At 44.0% G+C, this 14384-nt stretch overlaps 2 protein-coding genes across 8 annotated transcripts in view; one reads left to right on the top strand and one right to left on the bottom strand.

The window, feature by feature from the left end:
* Positions 1–914: 914 nt before the first annotated feature.
* FGF20 (fibroblast growth factor 20) lies at positions 915–5743 on the bottom strand. The gene is made up of 3 exons (XM_065837472.2): positions 5227–5743; positions 2799–2902; positions 915–1963 (listed from the first exon to the last, which is right to left on the bottom strand). The coding sequence occupies exons 1-3, from the start codon at positions 5741–5743 to the stop codon at positions 1718–1720; spliced, it is 867 nt and encodes a 288-aa protein (XP_065693544.1). The 3' UTR covers positions 915–1717.
* Positions 5744–13565: 7822 nt separating this feature from the next.
* MICU3 (mitochondrial calcium uptake family member 3) overlaps positions 13566–14384 on the top strand; it is a 52811-nt gene continuing 51992 nt past the window's right edge. For 5 of the 7 annotated variants that reach the window (XR_011738778.1, XM_065836104.2, XM_071807539.1 and 2 more), the window contains exon 1: positions 13567–13884. Coding sequence is in view for 6 of the 7 variants with exons in the window: in XM_065836104.2 (XP_065692176.2) it covers positions 13603–13884 (282 nt within the window). In the remaining variant the exon portion in view is untranslated. Of the gene's footprint in view, positions 13885–14384 lie in introns of all 7 variants that reach the window. The other 2 variants (XM_071807540.1, XM_071807541.1) reach the window with 1 other exon arrangement.

Raw genomic sequence — 14384 nt, forward strand, 5'->3', positions numbered from 1 at the left:
ATGCAGTACTGGAATTGTATATGCTTCCACTAAACTGAACTCAAATGAGTTAACTTGAGCTGGAGCCCACTGGGAGCATTAGCACCTGAAACATAAGACCACCTCTGGTACAGTATATAATACATATTGTTGCCCTCTCCTGGAGCAGCTTTTCTTGCCTTTCCTGCAGTCCTCCTGGAGCAACCTTTCCCACAGAGGTGGTGATCATCTGACAGCAAGCTGAAGCAGGTTTAGATCTAAATCATATAGAGTCTGTCATTAACCATCAGTATTCTTATCGAGAGCAGAGGCTTTCCTATTACATAACTGACAGTCCTGAATTAAGTTAGATTAGTGCCATCTACCTGTTACATAGCTGTAGCTAGCATAGAGACGTACCTTATCTTTGTCCTGACAGTCTTCTCACACAAAAACTGATGCTGAGATTATTCCCTAAATGAGGAGTCAAGATAAGAAAGTAGTCTCCTTACGCTCTGCTGTACTCAGGGGAGAAACAACCTTCACTCACACAAGCTTTTCACACAGCAATACCAGAAACTTCTTACTCTGACACTGTCTCCCCTTAAATATATTGATAGGGAATATAATGAAAATATCTTATACATTAGTGAGAATCCTACATGAAAATTTTAAGTAACACAGAGAATAGTTATTTGTGTGTTAGTAAAGATAGCAAGAATCATTTGGCAAAAAAAAAAAAATCAAACATTATTTGAATCAAGATTTCAAGAACTAATACTACTTTTTCTTTCAAAGTAACTGCAAAGCACTCTTCACAATTGTTGCAGGTTTGAAATGCTACAATGCCAAGAGACTCTCAAGTTAAAAATGACAGTAAACCAGATAAAATGAAATAATTTTTAATTCCCCTATTAAATGTGCATTTGAATTCAATACAGATCTGTAAGGCACTCTCACAGGTAAAAAAAAATAAAATTACACATTCTTTCCAAAGTAAGGATAGTCACAATGCAATGGTATGTGCATAAAATATAACCTTATTTGTAACTGATAAACAATGAGGTACAAATGTTCAGGTTTACGATGTATTGCAATATAATGTCATTTTTGTATTGTGACACTACTAAGAGTAAATATTAGCACTGTAAATGATTTATCATTGGGGTTAGGGACTGTACTCTCTTCATATCCCAGTAAAAAATAAACTCTTTAATAAATAAATATATAAAATAAATATATGCTATCTGGAGATGTATAAATAGGTCCATCCTGAAGAAAAGTTCCAGCTCTGACTATGATGCATCAGCATCTAAGGTCCAGCACTAAAGTGGAGCCACTAAAACTTCATATGCAGTTCACAGGATTTATTACTACTTAGCAGTCTATTTCTTTCTAATTCTTCCAGCTGTTGTCTCATCCACATGATGTAGGTAGTTCTTTGTTAATTTATGGACCACAGGTAATCCAGACAAAATTGCCAAGAGTTTGTTATTTTTCAAAAAGTCACACTCCACCTTCCCCCTGGTTACCGGCTACCACCAGTTCAGCAGGTTTGAAGGAGGCCGGTCCACTCTCAGCTTTACGGCTTTGTCTCCTAAATCCAAAGGTTAGAAAACAGAGGCTTGCCCATCACAAAGTAGCTTCTTCCCATCCAGCACCCTAGAGCTCTGCAGGTTCCTCACGCTGGTATTGCCATGAAAGCAGCGGCAAGATCAAACAGCTCCAGTATAGATTTTTTCCGAAGTTGCCTCCTTCCTCAGCTGTATCCTAACACATCTTTGTACAGTTCTGGAACTCTCTCAGGATCCACAGGCCGGGGCAAGAAATGTGTGAATTTCTGGTGTCTTTTGGACCTCGCCCCATCTCTGGGAGTACCATCTTTGTTAAGTGCTACAAAGTATCGCCGCCCTGAATCTCCATGTTTGTACACATTGGATGAGTAAGTGTTGTACCAGTTTTCCTCAAACTGTTCCCTGAATATGCATTCGGAAGTTAGTTTCTCCTACAGAAAGAAACAGTGAAGAAAAATAAGTCAGGCTGTTGCTAGATATCTGAACATACATAGAAAAAGATAAACAAAATGTTTTAGGGTTTGTGCTGCTTTACTGTTCATTTAGCTGTTAATAAACCCAACCCAAAAAGAGTATGTGAAATATGTAGACCTGACACTAAGTTTGGAAACCTGCTTCATCTTTTTGAAAAATGGACCTGCATATATACAATTTTGGATTTAAACACAAGTTATCTAACTCTCTAAGGCAGCGTTACTCATTTATGGTTTAACCAAAATTCACCTGACCTACAGGAACTGGATTATGTAGAGTTCTATCCTGGGGTATCCATCATTCAAGAAATGAGACTGGACACAGGTGCAAAGTAAGAGACCAGGAAGGTACTTCCATGTGTTCTTTGTGGTATGCATCACCTGTCACATTTTATCAAAGATTAAATTTTATAGTCATGTAAGGAGTAACAAGCTAATTTTCATTCTTAAATGCAAATATTTCAGGGTCAGGATCTACAGATGCTGCCAGTACTCTTTCACCATTCAGATTTTTCAAACAGAGGTACCTAACTGTAACGTGGTATTGTCCTGTTTGTTCCAGCATTTGGAAGAATCATTTTATGTTAAAAAGCTGGCACCTGGAAATACCACCTGCTGATTTGTAAAGGAACATTAGACTATATATAAAGCAAGTCAGAGTTGTTTATTTGTTCCATAACTAACTTTTTAACTTCTTCCCAGTTGCTCAGCTAGCTACTTGAGGGGTTTGCACTGTGCTAAGAAGTGAATCAAACCCTCAACACATATGAGTTGACAGGAAAGTGTTACTTACAGAGCCATAGAGTTCCCCCTTCTCATTCATTCCAAGGTAAAGGCCACTGTCCACACCTCTAATACTGACCAGTCCAACTGCCACACTGATGAATTCAAGGATACCTGAACACATATCCAAAGAAAAAAAAAAAAAAAAAGAAGAGAGATTGATTTAACTCAACTTGTAACAAAAATAAATAAAAACATCCAAAATTGAGTTGAAAGCAAGTAGAAAATGCACGTTACAAAAACTGTGGCCCACTTTTTTCCTGAAGTTTCAAATATTGCATGGAAATGCATACAACTTTCACAGGAAAGCAGTCTCAGAAGCCTCATCTAGGAGAAAGAATCCTAAAAACCTTTTTTTTTTTTTTTTATATATATATATGTTGAATATGAGAGGATTTTATTGAGTGCTGAGGCTAAAGCCTTCAGTACTATGCAGATGCAATTTATAACGAGTATACGCTATTTGCTAAACTGCCTATTCAAACATCGGAAGATAGGTTTGAATTACCTGAAAATATACTTTACTTTCTCTATAGCATTATCTTAAAAAAAACACATCCATTATTAGACCATTTGAATGGAAATCAAAGTACAGATGGGAATTTTATGTAACAGAATCTACCCACAGGGAAAAAAAATAATTTGCCAGACGTCTTATCTAGCAAATAGGCCCACACCTCTTGACACAACTTGCTGTTTCCAGTGCAGGCTTTTTTGTGCACGAAATATGCTGCTCTATTTGCTAATGTTTGGATTATAGCATTATTTATATTACATTTGCCCAAAAATGTAATATATATTAATAATATAAGGTATTCGGGAGATGAGGCACTATTTGAAGCCTGAATTTGGCAAGAGTATGCCAACATATTTAACCAATTGATAAGCACGAATTACAGTACATATAAAACATGAAAGAAAGGGAACATGTGAACTGGCTTTTTGGAAGTTATCAATGTAAACAAAGCCTCAAAAATAAGTTGTTCTGGAATCATACCTAAGAATTTGCTGTGCGGCAGCCCTGACATTAAAAAGAAATCTGAATGTAAGGTAAGTGGTTTTCAATAGTGCATTTGATTTTGATTACGACTTTTTGTTTATTTGCTTTATTTATGATTGCTCGTTTTCAATCAGGACCATTTTTTACTCTCAGACAGATGGACTGTCTGTACTATACAATAATTTAAAATGTTTTTAATTTTAATTGAGCTTTGGCAGGTTTCTTATTTATGTTACCAAGCAGCAAACAAAATAAATCCTTTACAAAGAGTAAGCATTAAAAAGTCTATTGCATGTAAATCATCTTGGTTTTCCAGTTCCTAAAGCACAAAGTCCCATAAAAAGAGGTGGAGGTATTTTGTCTTTCTGGTATCATTTTCAAAGCCACCCTTTTTCAAAATGATAATAAGCAGGTGACTCAACCCACAAAGCAACCACATCAGACAAACTTGCCGAGAATAGTGGTAGAATAAAGGAAGAACATTTCTTAAAAGCCCAGTAAATGTTTGATCTGCGGCTAACTTTTTTTTTCTTTTAAAGCAAAGATTTATTTCATGTTTACATGCTGTAGGAAATCTTCTTTCTGAGAACTGTCTGTTTAACTACTGCTTTTTTACTGCTGAAAACATCCATGTGTTATAAAAGCAATTAAGAGCCATTCCAGCAGATTGTTTTGACTATGGGGAGGATGATAGGAAACTCTTTAATCACCTTTTTACGACTGCTAAATCAATATACACAAAATCTCACATGTAGCTGCCAATGGCAGGTTTGTTCAGATGTCCAGTTCCTACAACTACTATTTAGGATTTACTTTTATATCACAGGAAACATTTACATTTTGGGGTTGTCTTCACCTCCTTTTGGTTTATTGACAGAGAAAGTACTTGGGAAGTGTTTTAAGTATTTGAGCAAAGCGGCATTTTAGGCCACTCTGCTCCAGCTTTCTGTCCTGTAAAACAAAGCAGCCTAATGCACCTAAGGGTCAGCACATCAGAGTCCATGATCTATATTACTCTACAAAGACTCAAGAAGCTTCCATACATATACTGAAAAGAAAAAGCATCGGCCTGACTTTTGATCCTTCCCACTAAACCTGCAGGCATATGCACACACTTACAGGCATCCAGCATAGGTTGAGCAAGGCATACGTGTGCACGTCTCTGGGCTTGCATGGGACGTGCAGCCGCCCTTCACCACCCCGCTCTGACGCCCCCGAGCAGCCCCCACGGTTCAATGCTGAAGGTGAAGCTCATGCACCTGCCCCAGCACGACGGGCACCGCACCTCCCGCCTGAGAGCACGGCGATCCGCGCCCCGGCACACATACATGCGCTCAGGTGCACACGGACACGTACACGCGCACACACACGCACACACCTGTGGATGCGCACACACGCACAGGCAGCACGCGCACACGCCCGCGGGCAGCGCGCCTACCGAAGAGGCTGTGGTCCTGGCGGGTGCCGCGGACGCTGCCGTCGGGCAGGATCTGCAGGTGGAAGCCGGTGCGGCAGTACAGCTGCCGCCGCCGCAGGATGCCCTGCAAGTGCGCCAGGTCCGCCGCTGCTGCCGCCGCCGCCGCTCCGCCGCCGCGGGCCGCCCGCTCCGCTGGGGCCCGGCGGTCTCCGAGCAGCGCCGGGCGCTCCCCGGCGGGCGGCAGCAGGAAATGGGCGCCCACCGGCTGTCCCAGGCCGTCCAGGCCGCCCAGGAAAGCCCCCACCTCGGCCAGCGGAGCCATGGGGGCGCGGGGCGAGCGGGCTAGGGCGCGGCGGCAGAGAGCGGCTGCCGGCCTGTCCCGACGGGCATGTGGGGGTGCGCGGCGGAGCCGCAAGCATGAGGAGCCGGCAGAGCCGAGGCGTGCTGAGCCGAGCTGCGCCGGTATGAGCCAGGCGGCGGGGTGGTGTTTATACGCCCCGCATGTGTACATATATATATACGGCGGTCCCCCTGACATATGCTAATGAAGCCCTCCGCGGGGAGGCTGTGTTTGAAATTGTAAACCGGCTCCCCCTCTCCTCGCACCTTCCTCTGATCTGGGAGGACGGTGGGGAGGGAGCTCCTGGCGCGCCTCCCGCGCCCCGCCGCGCGCCGCCACGCACCTACGGGCGCGGACGCGCGCGGCGGGCACAGGTGGGGGAGGGGGAGGCCCCGCACGGAGCGGGCAGCGGGCAGCGCGAGCCGGGCCCGGCGGGAGGTGTCGGAGCGTTACGTGGACAGGTGCAAGGAGAAGCGGTAGGCAAAAAGGAGAAAGGGCGTTACCTGAGGGTTAGACCTGCCCAGACACACATGAAAGAAAGAGGAAAAAAAAAAAAAAAAGAAAAAAAACCCAAACCACAAAGATCTGACAGTTCTACTCCGTTTCTAAAACGCTAATAAAATGTACATGCATTATCCTTTCCTTTTATCACTTCAGCTACAGGGAGGGGAATTTCTAAAGAAATTGGCATCGTCAGGGAGGTGTTTTCCCTTCTGCAAATTCTCCCTCACATTTAATTTATCATTAACGTGACATGAAACGGATCTATAGAGTTTGGATATCGACACAACGTCTTGAAAACATAAATGGGCAGACCTCTGGTTTGGGATACTTTCAAAATCTACAGAGATGAAGAAAGAGTGAGAAATGGCTCATCTAATCCATCTTCTTTGGGGTTTTGCATTGGGCCTGTAAACAGAGTCTGCGAGCATCACAAATTAGCAATTACTTCAGCTACTGAAAGATCTCCATTGTCTTTCTACAGCATTTTGAATAAATTTAGGATTTGCTGTCCTGTTCCAGATGAGCATATGCATTTTTTTCATCCCCAGAGCAGAACGGTTCATGTGTGCAAATATGTTGGTGAAAGACATGTTCATTATTAGCAATGTTAAAACAACAGTATATTAAAACTAAGAGCTTGGCTTTTGCCTTCTTTGGTGTTTTGTGGTTTTGGTTTTTTTTTTTTCTGTAAAGTCTAATGCATTTTAGGGCTTAACCTACATGACCGATCTTAGCATTGAAGATACGCAATGTAGTTCCTTGCCAACGTTAAAACACGGTAGTGGAGTATAAAATACAAAGAACTTTCCTAGTTAATTCTTTCAAAAGTTTGAGAGAGTCACTTGGTGGTTTAAGGTTTCATTTAAACAAAAAAGTTGCAGAGAATCATGAAAAGATTAGTTCTCCTGTCTTGCTCCGTGGTCTTTTCAGTCACAGTCTAAATCTGAGAGATCAAATGGATTTGACTGCTTAGCTTTATTTGCTATGGAGAGTATAGGGCTAATTAATTGGCAGGTGCTTTAAAGCAGGTAATGCTACACCTTTTCATCATTGCAGTCCTAAGTACTGCCCCTGTGTGCACCTGAATTATAAAAAGTCTGCTTTAAAGCAAGTGATTTACTGTGGAGGGATTTAAAACTGAAAAAACTAACGCTAAATACAATGATCAGATAAATCACCTCAGAAGAGAGCACAGGCGGACCTGCTCTGAAGGCAGTTACAGATGGATGTTATATTATTTTACCTTTCAGATAACAGAAGCCTGTCATGTGGTGAGACCCAAAAATCCACCATAATTGAGATTTCAAAGCACATCTGTGTAAACATTATCACATCAGTGTAAAACATCAACCAATGAGCTTTTTCTTTGAACCAAATCTACTTAATTGCAGAGCTAAATCAAAGTAATAGATCAAAGTTGAATAATCTATATGGCACCTATTTTTCAAGTAGCCTGTACACCGATTACTCAAATATACCTAAAACGTTTGAAACACGCATCAAGTATTTTCATTGACATGACTGATAGGTCAAGATCAAACTGTTTATCACAGCTGCTAAGTTGCAGGACATGTACTAGGATGGTACAGCTAAATGGAGCTGAGCCTAAAGATACACCACTATGGATAATGTTACCAGGAACAAGCACTACCCTCCAAGTCCTACAAACAGGAGAGGGCTCTTCTGGTTAGATGGCACCACTGTCCCCAGTAAAGAAGATTTTAAAAAAATATATCCTCAACCATTGCACACTGGAAGACCCTTATAGCTAAATCTTTCCTATTATATAACTGAAAGGCTTATAGTAGAGCAGAATATATAATGTGGTTATTTTCCAAGTGGAGTCTTTAATGTCTGGGCACTAAACCGGTTATGCTGTTTTATAAAGTACCAGAAAAGAAACAAAAAGATAAGAAATTTTTTGGTGTTTGCACTAGTCATGTGACAGGAAAAGATAACACTGAAGATTTTTTTTTGCACCTTCTTAGACTATACCATGGGAAGTTAAATAATTTTAAAGAGTGTTTTTACAAGAGTACATAATTCAACTTAAAGTATACAGTACAATCTAATCAACTCTACGTATACTTCCTAGAGACCACACTTTCAGTGTTGTTGAACAAACACATACGTGGTAGAGTTTTTATTTCCATAGCAAGTAGTTAGGGCTTCTATAGACAATATAATTACTGTATATTTCCTAAGAATAGCATATTGTCACAGGCAAAACCTGCTAGCTACCAAGGGAGTGGAGAAAGCAATGGACTGAAATCTTTGATAGCTCGCATATAGAGAGACAGAGAGTGAAGAGAGAGAAAGAGAGTGAAGAGAGAGAAAGAGAGACCTACACATCTATCGGGTTGATTTAAAAAAAAAAAAAAAAAAAAAAGGGAAAAATTGTTAGCTGTAAAACATTCATGTCCTGCAATTTATTGCACCTTCATTAATTTTAGAACTCCCTTACAACAGTGTTGTGCCAGCCATAAAATTTTTATTATATAATAAAATATTGTCTAGGAGAATGAAGTGGAGGTTCATGAATACATAAGAAAACAAATGCAGGGTGGAACAAAAACTACTGAGTAGAACATAAAGGAATATGTCCAGCTGGAGATACCTGTGTACCATGGTCATTTCCAGATTCTTCCCAGATTTGGACAAGAAAACATGTCAGCTGCTTTCAACAAGATGAGCAGAACACGCAGAAGTTACAGTGAAAGCCTTTCAGCACACTGCAGGTTTGAGTAAAATAAGGTGTATTCTTGTACAGGATTTACTAGGAAGAAAAGAACAGAATCATTTTCAAGGCTTCATGTACAAATCAGGTCATAATCTGATGATCTAAAGCCTTTTAAATGCAACACATACAGACTTCAAAAGCATTTGGAACTTTTTCGTCTGAACTGATATAGTTACAGGTATGTATGCATGTATACATACATGTATATATAAATATATATACCTATTTACAAAAACTCAGAGGAGGGAAAAGAAATGCTGAAAAAAATATTTTCCTACGGAAAGGAAGTTCTGCATTTCTCACACCTGCATTTTTTGTTTTATTTCTTTAAATTAAGAGAGAATTTCTTAGGGCTTTTTGAGATATATGATTTTGTTCTCCATGGTTTTGGGGCTACACATAAATAACTCCTGTATAAGCAAGATGGGACAGAGAAGCCAGGTAGTGACCACATGTTTACAGCCAGTTACATCCAGTCAGAATGGACCTTTTCCACATATATTAACATTCAAATGCCTCATTTGTCAGCTTTTTTATTAGTTCTTTAAGTGGATCACTGGGAAAAAAAAATCCACCTTGATTTATTTCAATTAGATGCTTTCTGGATCTGTGCATGTAAGACGTGCAGACAGCTTGAAGTTTTTGACTTGCTGCACAGATAAACTGCACTCTTGTTCCTAAGCAAACACCTCACCAGGGAAGTTCTGACGAACAACTTACCCAGGTGTAAGTAGTTACAGATGTGTACTGGAGTTTTTGAAGTGAAAAAAAGATTAGCCTAAAGGTGTTATTGAAAGGTCATTAAAACATTAAAACGTGGCTCACCAATTTCAGGGGAACAATGTGAACAGGGAGATAACTCATGTCTACAGTTTAGGGGACTGATGAGTCATTCAGAATACAGGTTTACTTTGGGGCACTACATTGACCAAATGTGGTTTCTTTTCCAATCTAATGAAAAAACTAGACCATTTAAAAAAAGGTAATTGTATTGGTGAACAATGTCTTCTAATGAAGCAGCTAGAACTGAAAAGCTTCAAGAGCCACATTCTACAAAATTTTCCAAACTGAATGCTTAGTCATGTAACTGCAGAAGAAATACTTGAGTTCCAGTCATGCTAAGCATCTGAGAATATTTTTGTCTTGACACCTAAATATTGTCCTTTTTAGTACAGAGATGTAGCTCAGGTTTGGAGATAAAACTTTCACTTGGGAAATGTACATATAATACACGGATAAATAAAGCAGTAGACATTAAAAAAAAATAGTAGAAAAAATGACAGTTTTTAACAGATGGGAATAATCATAGAATCATAGTATTATTTATGTTGGAAAAGACCCATAAGATCATCAAGTCCAACCATCAACCTAGCACTGCCAAGTTCACCACTAAAGGTCCCTAAGAACCTAATTTATATGTCCTATAAACACCACCAGAGATGGTGACTCCACCACTTCCCTGGGCAGCCTGTTCCAATGCCTGACAACCCTTTTCATGGAGAATTTTTTCCTAATATCCAGTCTGAACCTCCCATGGCACAACTTGAGGCCATTTCCTCTCATCCTATAACTTGCTACTTGGGAGAAGAGAGGGACGTCCAGCTTGCTACGACCTCCTTTCAGGTAGTTGTAGACAGCGGTAAGGTCTCCCCTCAGCCTCCTTTTGTCCAGGCTAAACAGCCTCAGCTCTCTCAACTGCTCCTCATCAGACTTGTGCTCCAGACCCCTCACCAGCTTTGTCACCCTCCTCTGTACTCTCTCCAGCACCTCAATGCCTTTCTTATGATGAGGGGCCCAAAACTGAACACAGGATTCAAGGTGGGCCCTCACCAGTGCTGAGTACAGGGGGGCAATCACTGACCTTGTCCTGCTGGCTATACCATTATTGATACAAGCCAGGATGCTGTTGCCCTTTTGGGCCACCTGGCCACACTGCTGGCTCATGTTCAGCTAGCTGTCAAACAACACCCCCAGGTCCTTTTCCACTGGGCAGCTTTCCAGCCACTCTTCACCAAGCCTGTAGCATTGCACGGGGTAATGAAGTCAAGGGAATTACTTGAGGGATTAATTGGCTTATGGTACTCTAAAGCATTGAAAGAAATGCAGTAACTCTGTCATTCACCCCAGATACCTGCCTTTCCAAACATAGCTCTGAGGTAATTCAACCTTGGACATGCTTACAGTTGTATGATCTGTCAGACTGTCAGTCAACAAACATAGTGACAGTTCTCCCTTGGTACAATATCGTAACACCGAAATGTTCCTTCGAAATCGAAAATGCATGGGAGTGTCTTAAATCTATTAAAATGTGTAACAGTTTGTGTCTTTTCTGAAATCTTTTTCATAATTATATACAAAGCCAGCAAAGATTTAGGTTAAAAAAAAGCAAACCTGGCTGAAACTTGGAAAAAACGTGTTTATATAAAGAAGAAAAAGACAGGCTGCACCTGACCACTGCAAAAATATGTTGTAAGGCATGCCGTAACTTGAAATGTCTGTCTGCGGCTGTCATGGAGGCACCCCAAAAGTCAATTTAGGTGGACAACAAGTTCCAAAATGGACTTTATTCTACCTGGAAAAGTATAGCGAATAAACCAACTAGAAACAGGGTTTATACAAGTTATGTAGCACTCCAGCAACATACACCACAGATTCGGATACCAGTTGAGGAGATTATTGGGGTATGACCACAGAACAATAACAAGGATCCCCAGCGTGCATGCGCATTCACTCACAAGAAACAAAACTAGAGGCCTCTTTCACCCAAGAGTACCCAAAATAAATAATCACTTGCCTGGGGAGGGCTTCACTTCACAGACCTGCTGCTCCGAGAAGACCACTCCAAGGGGGTCTTTGGCAGAGGCCCTGCTTTATAGCTTGGTCAGATTTTGCTGTGGTTATTATGACGTGGTCCAGAAGCTTCTCAGCTACTCTGGGCACCTCTGTTGTAGAGGACTTTGACAATGGACCGAGGGTTCCACCCCTACTGTCCCCCCAGCTGTGTAGAGGTGAAGTCACCCTGCCCCAGGGTAGTGGAGGATGGGACTGTCAGCACCTTGGCACTACTCTAGGTGTGTGCCTAGGGAAACCCACAGTGTGGCACAAAAGGTGTTAAAGAGCCATCAGCTGTCCTACTGAAGGCTCAGGATCTCATCAGGGGATGTGCAACTGCCACAGCAGCTTATGAAATTTCCAGGTAGTGTAGAACACAGGTTGAACCATGAGTGCTGTAACATGAAATAGCTTGACAAGGCCTGTTGCCCATCACCACTAGGCAGGGACAAAAGAACATGCTCATCTTTAACAAATGTTTTTTAACTAGTGCTTGGTTATGCTAAGGAGGCTGCCTGCAACCAAGAATATTTATGAGGAGAGGCTGCTGACATGGCAGGTGTCTGTGGTTTCCTGATGACAGGGCTTCATAACACAAGGGTATAAGATAGCAGGAGATACTGTAGTCTGAGGTCACTTTGAAATGAAAGGAACAGCAAATACATTTGAAATGGGGGCCAAGAGAATCACTCTTTTCGGAGAACCTGTGGTAGAGAGTGAGGTACTGGAGGGAGATGTCAGATAGACCTGGGGAAGGTTGAAGTTTCCAGCCTACTGGTATTTAGAGCATTAAGTATTTAAATTGGGTCCAAATACAACAATGTAGTAAGCAAACAAACAGAAGGAATGTTATCTACGTCAGTCTAAGATGGGTAAAGGGCAGTATTACTCTCTAAGCTCTTCAGCTCTATTTCACAATTAATTTGTAAAAACTGTTCCTTGTGGAACTAAGTGCTGCCTATGGACACTTTACAGCACAGTTCAAAAAGAAATATGGAATAGTCTGCCAGACTATTTGTCAGTATTCACTAAGTTTTAAAATCAAAGACTTGATACACCAAAGATCAGCATCACAGGTAACACTGTTTAATTTCAGTTTATCTGAAACAATCCTCATGCTTTTAGTTTCAGCTGTATATTGGGAAGGCACCAAGAGTTTTCAAGACTTTGGAAGCAGGTTTGGACACTACTAGGTTGTACAGGACTGATGGAGTCGCAGCAGTCTTTATTCAAATATGGGTAACTAGGATCACTGGATTCTTCCAATCAAGCCTTGGCAGTAAAACAGTAAACAATCATGATGCTGCAGCCGCTTCCAGCCTTCAGGATTACAAGGCAAAGGAGGCACAGTTGGAAACTCTTCCTTTGACAAAGCTAGCACTTCCAAGTTTCTGCGAAGACTTATTGCTGGGTCGTGGGACACGCTCCCCTGGGAGCAAGGCTACAGAAGCACAGCGTTAAGGCCCTGGAGGGTGTTACCGAGCACACACAGCCTGCACTCTGCATGCCGAACTGCAGCAAGGCCCACGCACGAGTGAAGCCTCAAGTCCCGGCAGCTTCCACGCGTCATCCTTCCCAGGCACTTCGGCTTTAACTGCCCGGGTTCGGGCCCGTGCCTGTTCTCCACGTTCTGTCTAACCACTTCGTAACTCCGCTAGCTCGGTTGCAGCCCGCCGCGGGCACAAAACGTCCCGCTGCCTGCCCCGGGAGTCACGCCCGGCCCACGGCCGCCCCTCGGGCACCATCTGCCGCAACCAGCGCGGGACACGGTGCCTCCAGCCCAGCCGCTGGCTCCAAGAGGAGGCCGGGTGCTGACGGCCGGCCCCCTCCACCGCCGTTCCCGGCGGCGCAGTGGGACCGGTGGCGTGGGGCGGGGACTGCAGGGGCCTCTCGCTTCTCCACCCCTTCCCCGCTTCTCGCGAGGCTTCTGCCGGCACCCCGGGGGGCTCCGTCCGCCGGTCGCCGGGGCGGAGCGGCGGGTATGGCTGCCCTGCGCAGCCTGCTGCGGTGGCGCCGCCGCTTGGGCCCCTCGCCCGGTCCGCAGCTGGTGCGGCGGCTGTGGGCCGGCGGCGGGGCCGGAGCGGCGGCGGTGAGGCGGTGGCGGCGGGAGCTGGGCTGCGCGGCTGGGGGGGCTCTCGCCGGGTACATGGGGTACCGGCTGTCCGAGCGGCGGCGGGAGCCCCCCCGGGAGCCGGCAGCCGCCGAGCCGGGCGGGTCCCGGGCGCTGCTCCCCATCCCCGTGGCGGCCGCTGCCAGGGAGACGGTAGGTGTGTGCGCGCCGCCCCCGTCCCGCATCACGGCCCGGCGGCCTCTCACCTCCGCACCACGGCCTCGCTCGGTGGGGCGGCTCGGGGTACCGGGGACCCCGTCGGGCGCTGTCAGCTGCCCGGGGAGCCGGTGGGGATGGAGGAACGTCGCTTCCCGCCCTTTCGCTGTGGAGACGTCTCTGCGAGGCGGCGTCTGGTGGCGGTGGAGCCGCTCCCCGGGCTGTCGCGCAGAGGTGACCCTGCGTGGAGCCGGCCCTGGGCTGGGAGGCGAGGCAACCTGCTCGGGCAAGTCCTCTGGGAGACGGAGGCAGAGGCAGGAGCTTGTCACTCGGCCTCCTTCGGGGGACAGGAGCTGTCACTGAAGCGCCGTGGTAGGCAGTGGACGCTGGCACACGTTCGCTGCACCTCAGAGTGTGAACCGTGAGCTTCGTACTCTGCTTTTCATCTCTGGAGCTGTCCTAATCAAATCTTTCTGTAATGGAAAATATTATTTTGA

The sequence above is a fragment of the Patagioenas fasciata genome, chromosome 4 (assembly GCF_037038585.1).
Source record: "Patagioenas fasciata isolate bPatFas1 chromosome 4, bPatFas1.hap1, whole genome shotgun sequence".
NCBI lineage: Eukaryota > Metazoa > Chordata > Aves > Columbiformes > Columbidae > Patagioenas > Patagioenas fasciata.

Coding starts and splice junctions, on each gene's coding strand:
- FGF20 (XM_065837472.2), bottom strand. CDS start 5,743: ATGTCAGGGGGACCGCCGTATATATATATGTACACATGCGGGGCGTAT. Junction 2,903..5,226: donor CCAGGACCACAGCCTCTTCG/GTAGGCGCGCTG, acceptor ATATGTGTTCAG/GTATCCTTGAATTCATCAGT. Junction 1,964..2,798: donor AGGGGGAACTCTATGGCTCT/GTAAGTAACACT, acceptor TTCTTTCTGTAG/GAGAAACTAACTTCCGAATG.